Raw genomic sequence first — 10,699 nt, 5'->3', positions numbered from 1 at the left:
TGCCATTTGGAAATAAAAACCAACCACCAACATCGAGGTACCACCACCATTGCCTTTTGCCCCTTGGGGTGCCAACGTCCGGTGAGTGGGGACCCAACAGGGGGAGCACATAAGTCACCATAAAACCCAACAAGAAGATAGCCACATGAAGTCACTACTTTTGTTTTCACTTTAATATGTACTTTGGTATCAGTGATACATTGTTTCCAAACTGAACATTAGTTTGGCTTTTTGAGTTCACGTTCATTTGAGAGATCGTCTCAGCAAACAAGCATTGTCACCCACTGAGGGTTGTTTGTGTATTTTATACAATTTAGTTTGGACGGTCAACTTCACTCCTCACATGTTCACTTTTCAATGCTGTTGTTTTTTTCACATTTAAACAACATTTAATTTATATATTAATATTTAACATTTTTCTCTGTGCACCCTCTAGAGGGAAGGCATCTAATCACAATTATATTGTTTTGGTTTGTACACTATTTTAGATTTCAAAGCTGACGTCAATTGTCAGTAGTTTTATATCACTTTGCAGTGTTATTTTTCATTTCTCATCCTTTTCATTTTCATTATTGCGCTAGATACAGTTAATCTACATTTAGACCCACAGCAATAATATTTTATATACACCCAACGTGTTTGTCACCCTGTATTCACCTCTGTTTCAGGGTGTCAATCCTGAACATCACCAATAGTACCCAAGGGGACACTTTACTATTAATATATCTTTAGTGCTTTTTATATCATTGTTTGGTTTTCACGGAACACTGAAGTGTGTGCCACCGCACGCACTAACACTCAGAGGTTACACTTTATTCACTTGAGACACCTTTTTGGGATACACCTATTTGCAGCAATATAGGTACATACGATTAAAATACGATTTATTAGCTGTCCACACACTCCTTTGGAACACGGCTATCAACTCCCCTGGGACTACCAATAAATCATTGGGTCACCAGTGTTGATTATAAACAGCAACAGGGGGTAGCACCTGTACGTTTGGTTCAACGGTATACAGGTCTAGGAGACCCACTCCCATTGGTCTCTCCTAAACATCTGGAGCTCCCCTACAAATGTGATAATCTATCATACACAGGATATAGTGTATATAATTACTAAACAAATATAAGCAGCGCCATCACCCTATAACCCACCCATTTACAACTTCTGGTTTCTTTGAAATCTGTTAGGGAGGCAGCAGCTTAATACCCTCCTATCCTAAGCGCGGATCTCCCCAATTTAATTAATTTCTCAATTACTTGTCATCAAATAGCTGCCATGAAGCTATGATTACGACATTTCATGTTACTTAATCTTATCCTACAATCCTCTAGGTTATATTTTCATTTACATTTATAAGAGTTACAGTGGAACCTCGGATGACGAGCGCCATCCGTTCCAGGAGAATGCTTGTAATCCAAAGCACTCGCATATCAAAGCGAGTTTCCCCATAGAAGTCAAAAGAAACGAAAATAATTTGTTCCGCATTGACTTCAATGGCATGCAATGCCGCATGCGACCAGAGTTGGGTCGGGGGGCGCCGGGGAGCCTCGGGAACACACGAAAAGGCACGAGGACAGCTCGGGAAACATCAGAAAGGCTCGGGAACGGCGTATTTCCCAGTCTTTACGATCATTAACGAACCGCTCCAAACGGCGCCGATCAGCTCCGCTCCTGCCCCGTCCCATCTCAGGCCAAACGCGATACTGCACACCGCTTTGGCCTGAATACTGCTCGTTTTGTGAGACTTTTTTCTATAATAAATATCCCCCAAAAACATATATAAGACATTTTTTTTCCCTCAGTTTAGGCCGATACGTATTCTTCTACCTATTTTTTTTTTAAAAAATCGCAATAAGCGTTTATCGATTGGTTTGCGCAAAATTTATAGCGTTTACAAAATAGGGGATATTTTTATTGCATTTTTATTAATTATTTTTTTTACTACTAATGGCGGCGATCAGCGATTTTTTTCGTGACTGCGACATTATGGCGGACACTTCGGACAATTTTGACACATTTTTGGGACCATTGTCATTTTCACAGCAAAAAATGCATTTAAATTGCATTCTTTATTGTGAAAATGACAGTTGCAGTTTGGGAGTTAACCACAAGGGGGCGCTGAACGTGTTAGGCTTCACCTAGTGTGTGTTTACAACTGTAGGGGGGTGTGGCTGTAGGTCTGATGTCATCGATTGAGTCTCCCTATAAAAGGGATCACTCGATCGATGCGCCGCCACAGTGAAGCACGGGGAAGCCGTGTTTACATACGGCACTTAAAGAGGAGGTACCTGTACGTGCTTGTGCCCAGCCGTGCCATTCTGCCGACGTATATGTGCAGGAGGCGGTCCTTAAGTGGTTAATGTTTAATTAAACTTGAATTCCTGCAAAGACTGAAGAAGCTTTATTGTATCAATACAGCAGGCCTGAGGACACAACTTAGCCATTTTTTTTGGGGGGGGGGGATGGGGTCCTCTGAATTTTTAAGCCACCGTTTTTTTTGGGGGGTTAAAAATGAGGACGATTGGCTAACCCAATTGTGACTACCATGATGAAAATGGAACACACGACTCCGAACACCAGAGACAAAAAATTAAACAAGACCGCCGTGATGGAGTATCTTCTCGCTGAGATCCAGTCCTGCTTTGCCACGGCGTCGCTCGTCTGCAGAAGATGATAGAAAAGAGTCACTTTGGGATTGCAGATGAGTAGGTAGATTCAGTAACATTGCCGCAACTTTGCGGCGGCGTAGCTTAACCACTTCATTACTGGGCACTTAAACCCCTTCCTGACCAGAGGACTTTTTGCGATTCGGCACTGCGTCGCTTTAACTGACAATTGCGCGGTCGTGCGACGTGGCTCCCAAACAAAATTAACGTCCTTTATACCCCACAAATAGATCTTTCTTTTGGTGGTATTTGATCACCTCTGCGGTTTTTATTTTTTGCGCTATAAACAAAAATAGAGCGACAATTTTGAAAAAAAAAAACATTTTTTTACTTGTTTATATAATAAATAGCTCAATTTTTTTTTTACGTTTTTTTTTTATCCTCAGTCTAGGCCGATACGTATTCTACATATTTTTAGTAAAAAAAAAAAAAAAAAAAATCGCAATAAGCGACTGGTTTGCGCAAAAGTTATAGCGCCTACAAAATAAGGGACAGAATTATTATTATTATTTTTTTTTTTTACTAGTAATGGCGGCGATCTGCGATTTTTATTGGGACTGCGACGTTATGGCGGACACATCGGACACTTTTGACACATTTTTGGCGCCATTCACATTTATACTGCAATCAGTGCTATAAATATGCACTAATTACTGTATAAATGTGACTGGCAGGGAAGGGGTTAACACTAGGGGGTGAGGAAGGGGTTAAATGTGTACCCTAATTAGTGTTCTAACTGTGGGGGAGGGGGGGTGACTGGGGGGGTGACCGATCTATGTCTCTATGTACAAGAGACACAGATCCGTCTCCTCTCTCCCCTGACAGCACCGCTGTCTGCGAGAGCCGGGAATGAGAGATGATCTCATATGTAAACATATGAGATCATCTCTCATTGGCCGCACAGATCGCCTAGGAAACGGCCGCTCCGATTGGCCGTTCACGGCGATCTGTGACTGGCTGTGTCCAAGGGACAAGGCCAGCACAGCAGTTCCCCGCTGCGCGCTCGGGAGCGCGCGCGGGGAACGTGCAAAGGGGCGGCCGTAAAAAGACGGCCTGTTAGAGATTGGGAGCCGCGCTGAGGCCGTACAAAGTCGTACGGCCGTCAGCAAGTGGTTAAGGAATTTAAGCTACGCCGCCGTAAGTTAGTGAGGCAAGTACATGATTCAGAATGTACTTGCCTGCTAAGTTACGGCGGCGTAGCCTAAAGTGGCGGGCGCCTAATTCAAATGTGTTTGAGGGGGGCGTGTTTTATGTTAATAGTGCTTGACCTTACGTTTTTTTACGTTTTTTTCGAACTGTGCATGCGCCGGGCGCCTACATTTCCCAGTGTGCATTGCGGCTAAGTACGCCGCACGGGCCTATTGATTTCGACGTGGACGTAAATTATGTAAATCGCTATTCGCGGACGACTTACGCAAACTACGTAAAAATTTCGAATCTCGAAGCGGGAACGGCGGCCATACTTTAACATTGCTATTCCATCTAATAGATGGAATAACTTTAGGCCTGATAATGGCTTACGGAAACGGCGTAAATGTACTGGGGCGGCCGGGCGTACGTTCGCGAATCGGCGTATCCACTCATTTACATATTCTACGCCGACCGCAATGGAAGCGCTACCTAGCGGCCATCCGAAATATTGCAATCTAAGATAGGACGGCGCAAGCCGTCGTATCTTAGATATGTTTAAGCGTATCTCTGTTTTAGAATACACTTAAACATAAGTCGGCGCAGATTCTGAGTTAGGTCGGCTTATCTACTGATACGCCGGCCTAACTCTTACTGAATCTACCTAGAGGTTTCTTTCAGGCGCTTTACAGGCACTTTGGGGCATATTCTTAAATATCTGAGGCGGCGGAACGTATGTCCTTTACGTTACGCCGCCGCAAGTTTAAGTGGCAAGTGCCTGATTCCCAAACCACTTACCTGTAAACTTGCGGCGGCGTCGCGTAAAGTCCACCCGCGCAAGCCCTCCTAATTCAAATGATCCTGGTAGGGGGCGTGGATCATTTAAATTAGGCGCGCTCCCGCGCCGATCGTAATGCGCATGCTCCGTCGGGTAAATTACCCGACGTGCATTGCGCTAAACGACGTCACACGGACGTCATTTGTTTTGACTGTAACGTAAATGGCGTCCAGCGCCATTCACGGACGACTTACGCAAACGACGTTAAATTTTCAAATTTCGACGCGGGATCGACGGCCATACTTAACATTGAGTACGCCACCTAGGGGGCATCTTTATCTTTACGCCGCGTATCGCTTACGGAAACGACGTTAAAACACTACGGCGGGCAAGCGTACGTTACTAATCGGCGTGACTAGTCATTTGCATATTCTACGCTGACCGCCACCTAGCGGTCAGCGTAAATATTGCAGCCTAAGATACAACGGCGCAGGCCGTCGTATCTTAGGCATGTTTAAGTGTATCTCAGTTTGAGAATACACTTAAACATAGGATCGGACTTACGTAGGCGTATCTGCTGATACGCAGGCGTAAAGTATTTGAGAATATGGCCCTTTTTTTTTAACGCTAAGACCCCTTTCCCACTGGGGCGTTTTCAGGCGCTTTAGTGTGAAAACACTCGGGGCTTTCGCATTGGGATTGCAGATGCAGCTTCTTTCAGGCGCTTTAAAATGCACCAGTGTGAAAGGGGTCTAATCCAACCCCCCCCCCTCATTCTTAACTGAAGCATAGTAAACTGTCATTACTGCAGAGTAGTGTTGAGCGGAATACGCCATATTCGATTTCGCGATATATCAAAAATATATAGACGAATATTCGTGAAATTTTCGCTAAAATCGAATATTCGTGATATTTTATAAAAAAAAAAAAATTTTTGCGAAATTTCGCTAATGCGAATGCGAAATTGATTGCGAAATTTTGACAACTGTGGTGGGAGAACTCTGATTGGCTCTGATGCAAAAGAAGGGCGGAGAAAGTATTCGCGAATATTCGGAAATCGAATATTCGCGATTGCGAATATTCGGCAACATAAAAGGATCGCCTCAGCTTAGCTACTCGGCCCAGGGTCTCTAATCATACCAGCAATGCTTTTAGACGTCGATAGGATGTGATCTGTTTTAAAAATAAATTTGAAAAAATACGAATATTCGGAATAGCGAATTTTGGCCGTGAAATTCGAGTTATTCGCGAATATTCAAATATGCCAAATTCGTAACGAATATTCGCAATTCAAATATTCGTGAGCAACACTACTGCAGAGAAAGATACTGGGGAATCTTTATTTCTCTGTCTCAAAGTGGGGCATCAAGGGGTCTGTTTAGACCCTTAATATTTCAGCAAAGCCCCATAACGGGGCTCCTAAAAAATAATAATAATAATATTGTAAAAAATAAAAAAAATAATTGTAAAAATAACAAATTGTAAAAAATAAAAAACTACTGACACCAATTTTTTGTCTTCCAACACTGTGCACTGCTCTGCTGATACACACACACACACACACACACGCACACACGCACACACACACACACACACGCACACACACACACACGCACACACACACACACACACACACACACACACACACACACACACACACACCCAATGCAATAAGCTGTGCACACCAATGCCTATGGCATTTTTAGTGCTATTTGCATTTTGCTAATTTGCACTACAGAACGTGTTCCATAGGAAACCGTGTTAAAGCGGTTGTAAACTCGCATCAAATTATTATTTTTTTCTCCTGCAAGGCAAAAGTCATAATGAGCTAATATGCACCGCATATTAGCTCATTATGAATTACTTACCTTGGAATGAGGTGTGTAGAACTTACCTGGTCCACGCCGAGCGAGATATCGGGCCAGATTCACAAAGAGATACGACGGTGTATTATCTACAGATCCCCCATCGTATCTCTGACTTACACTGGTCCTATCTATGCGCCTGATTCATAGAATCCGATACACATAGATAGGGCTAAGATCTGACAGTGTTACAATGTGTTACACTGTCGGATCTTTTTTTCAATTTAAAAATGGCGCCGGGGGCGTTCCCGCTGATTTACGATAAATAATATGTAAATCAGCGAGATACGCAAATTCACGAACGTACGCGGACCCGACGCAGTCTTCTTACGACGTTTCCGTAGCGGCGTACCCGTCGTATACTTACCCCTTCTTTTATCAGGCGCAGCCAATGTTAAGTATAGCCGGCGTTCCCGCGTCGAATTTGAATTTTTTAACGTCGTTTGCGTAAGTCGTTCTCGAATACGGACGGACGTCGTTTACGTAAGCGTCGAAACCACTGACGTCCTAGCGACGTCAGTGGGAGCAATGCACGCCGGGAAATTTCGCGGATGGCGCATGCGCATTTAAATCGGCGCGGGAACGCGCCTGATTTAAATAGTACACTCCCCTAGACGCGGAATTTGAATTCCGCCGGGGGATTTAGGATCCACCGTCGCAAGTTTGGAGGTAAGTGGTTTGTGAATTAGCCACTTGCCTCCTAAACTTGCGGGAGCGGATCTTAATTCACGTAGATCGAGCGGATCTATAGATCCGCTGAGCTACGTGAATCTGGCCCATCATCTTGACTCAGCGTGTCTTCCGGGTATCGCCGCTCCAGCTCTGTGATCGGCTGGAGCGGGCCATTATGTCACTCCCGCGCGTGCGCGCGGGAGATTTAAATTCGGCAAGGTCCGGTGGCTGCCGGTCATTTCGCCGTAGATCCCCCCTGCGCATGCGCCACTGCAATCAGCGGCGCATTGCGAGGGGAATATCTCCTAAACCGTGCAGGTTTAGGAGATATTCTCCTTACCTACAGGTAAGCCTTGTTATAGGCTTACCTGTAGGTAAAAGTCAAAAAAAGTGGGTTTACAACCACGTTAAATGGACTGTAGTGCGAATCTGCAAATTGCAAAAAGCACAAAAAAAAAATGCCCTAGGTGTGAATCAGGCCTAAGGTTTTTAATTTACTTCCAATAAAGAACCGCGCTCTTACCTTTCTGGAGAAAACTACGGCAACAAGTCCAAGAGGGCAAACACAAAAGATCATACTTAGGATTGACCAGCAAAGATAATCTTTTGGCCTGGACGCCATCACTGCAGAAGGCTGGGCAGCAGCCATGGGGGCATTGGTTGCCTGGTAGACAGGGTATTGCTGCTGAGATCCAAAATCTGTAGCTGTTGGATATGGCGGTGGTTGGTATTGATACTGAGGGTGGGGTCCAGGAGCTGTAGTTATGGGATATGGAGGCATATTGGTAGGTGGATAGTGAGGCTGAGGGGCCATAGGTGGGGTGTAAACCGGCTGCTGTTGAGTCAAGTTGGCTGAAACGCTTGAATAGTAGGCTGGGTAGGTACCAGGTGGTTGAGCTGTTACGACCTGGGAGGCTGGATAAGCAGTGTTGTACATAGCAGGTGGTTGGCCTCCTGGCATCGATGATGTTGTTGGGTAGGGTGGAGGATCTAGATTGCCTGGAGGTGCAGGAGATATTGATGTTGGATAGATGGACTGGAAGTCCTGATAGTTGGGTGGAAGCTCTTGAGCAGTTGTTTCCATTGCATGTGGAGGTAAGTTCTGTTCCATGGGGCCGACTTCCGACGGTTCCTGCATTGTTCAAGGGGTTTTAGGAGACTTCTATGGCCTTTACCTCGTTTGCCTCCACAGAAGGTCAACTAGAGTCCTTCACGATGAACTGACCAGAAGAAAATGAGGAAATCCTTTACTGTACAGATTACAGATTATAGTTTCCACATCAAATAAACGTCTTTAGAAGTGCTAGGGTCTCGTATGGAGTAAAACTACCAACTGCAGGAAGCCAAACCTGATTGGGCAACTATGTTGTAATTTCCATAACGTGTGGAAAGTGGACATGTATGTGATAATAGTAATCTGTTTAATGTGTTCTTTCTGCATTGTGAAGAACTTCCATGCGGTACCAAAACTTGGTAATCCAGGCTTTTAGTTAACATCAGCATGGAGAATAACCCAATTTTTTTTATATGCTTTTTGGCAACCCGAGTGGCCTGATCCCATTTCTGAAACTCCTAGTACCAATCAGTGCCTATGCAAAATAAATAAATAGAGGAACAGGTCCGATCCTAGGGTCACAGACGCCTGGGTGCAGAAATATTTCTGGCGCCCCCACATGGACGTGGTCATCTTACTAACTCCTCCCCTTTTAAATGTTTCTATGGCTACGACTCAAACACAGAGATGCTCCCCTAAGAAGTCTTCATTAGTGTCCCCCATCAGAGTCCCCCACAGCAGGTGTCCCCCATCAGAGCCCCCCACAGCAGGTGTCCCCCCTCAGAGCCCCCCACAGCAGGTGTGCCCCTTCAGAGCCCCCCACAGCAGGTGTCCCCCATCAGAGCCCCCCACAGCAGGTGTCCCCCCTCAGAGCCCCCCACAGCAGGTGTGCCCCTTCAGAGCCCCCCACATCAGGTGTCCCCCCTCAGAGCCCCCCACAGCAGGTGTGCCCCTTCAGAGCCCCCCACAGCAGGTGTGCCCCTTCAGAGCCCCCGACAGCAGGTGTCCCCCCTCAGAGCCCCCCACAGCAGGTGTGCCCCTTCAGAGCCCCCCACAGCAGGTGTCCCCCTTCAGAGCCCCCGACAGCAGGTGTGCCCCTTCAGAGCCCCCCCAGCAGGTGTCCCCCATCAGAGCCCCCCACAGCAGGTGTCCCCCATCAGAGCCCCCACATCAGGTGTCCCCATAGATCAGTACTTGTCCAATAGATCCCTGTAGCTCGGGTGCGCTGGGAGCAGAAGCACATTACAGGGGGGCTGGGCATACGTGGCATCTTTGGTTATTAGGAGGGTGGCACTCGGAGAGCATTTCTGGAAGTGCACGGGGTGATTGGCAGCAGCTCCGGCCAACCCAAGAGCCTCTCATCACACCGCCTATAGGAGAAGAGCCGACACACGCAGAGGGGGCGGGGCAGACAGGAGAGTGCTCCACGCGCAGCGGACAGAATTAATTAGTGGAGCCTAGTGCCGGAACGTGTTCCAGTACTAGGCTCCGCTGCGGTACCCAGCCCGGATTCCGGGGACAGCGAGAGGTATCCGCTCTTGTCAGTTGCCAGCAGAGAGAGCAAGCGGGATTGGGAACCGCAGCACCCGCTACATGGGTGAGGGAGAGGAGCACTTTGGAGCATCGGCGCCCCCACCTCTGCGGCGCCTGGGTGTGGAGCACCCCGTGCACCCTGCCTAGGATCAGAGGAATGATACTTTAACTGCTTGCCGACCATCGCACGACGATATACGTCGGCAGAATGGCACGGGCAGGCAGATGGACTTATATATATGTTCACCTTTAAGAAGCTGCATTGTGGACATGTGCCCGGCCCGAGCTCTGTGAGCACGACTGCAGGTGCTGCGTACTCGATGTCCGCGGGGATACCTGCGATCGTTTCACGGAGAGGAAGAAGGGGGAAATGTTGATGTAAACAAGCAGTCCCCAGTCTTCCTAGTGAGAGGACGCTGATCACAGCTTCTTGTAATCGGAAGCGCTGATCAGTGCCGTGTCACACGCAGCCCATCCCCCCTACAGTTAGAAGCACTCCCTAGGGCACACTTAACCCCTTCAGCGCCACCTAGTGGTTAACCCCTTTACTGCCAGTGTCATTTTCACAGTAATCAGTGCATTTTTATAGCACTGATCGCTGTAAAAATGACAATGGTCCCAAAAATTTGTCAAAAGTGTCCGGTGTGTCCGCCATAAAGTCGCAGTCATGATAAAAATCGCAGATCGCCGCAATTACTAGTTAAAAAATAATTATAATAAAAATGGCATAAAACTATCCCCTATTTTGTAGACGCTATAACTTTTGCGCAAGCCAATGAATAAACGCTTATTGCAATTTTTTTTTACTCAAAAATATGTAGAAGAATACGTATCGGCCTAAACTGAGGATTTTTTTTTTTTTATAGATTTTTTAGGGCTATTTATTATAGCAAAAAGTAAAAAAATATTGCTTTTTTTTTTTTAAATGTCGCTCTATTTTTGTTTATAGTGCAAAAAATAAAAACCGCAGAGGTGATCAAATACCACCAAAAGAAAG

At 46.1% G+C, this 10,699-nt stretch overlaps 1 protein-coding gene across 1 annotated transcript; it reads right to left on the bottom strand.

Moving 5' to 3' along the window:
- Positions 1–2,454: 2,454 nt before the first annotated feature.
- On the bottom strand, positions 2,455–8,422 carry LOC120916251 (leucine-rich repeat extensin-like protein 1). Its single transcript, XM_040327124.1, has 2 exons — positions 7,639–8,422; positions 2,455–2,667 (listed from the first exon to the last, which is right to left on the bottom strand). The coding sequence occupies exons 1-2, from the start codon at positions 8,251–8,253 to the stop codon at positions 2,512–2,514; spliced, it is 771 nt and encodes a 256-aa protein (XP_040183058.1). The 5' UTR covers positions 8,254–8,422; the 3' UTR covers positions 2,455–2,511.
- Between the last annotated feature and the right edge of the window lie 2,277 nt (positions 8,423–10,699).

Source organism: Rana temporaria, chromosome 10 (genome assembly GCF_905171775.1).
Source record: "Rana temporaria chromosome 10, aRanTem1.1, whole genome shotgun sequence".
NCBI classification, from domain to species: Eukaryota; Metazoa; Chordata; class Amphibia; order Anura; family Ranidae; genus Rana; species Rana temporaria.
This window is presented reverse-complemented; position numbering and strand designations above follow the sequence as displayed.

Coding starts and splice junctions, on each gene's coding strand:
- LOC120916251 (XM_040327124.1), bottom strand. CDS start 8,253: ATGCAGGAACCGTCGGAAGTCGGCCCCATGGAACAGAACTTACCTCCA. Junction 2,668..7,638: donor CCGTAGTTTTCTCCAGAAAG/GTAAGAGCGCGG, acceptor CATCTTCTGCAG/ACGAGCGACGCCGTGGCAAA.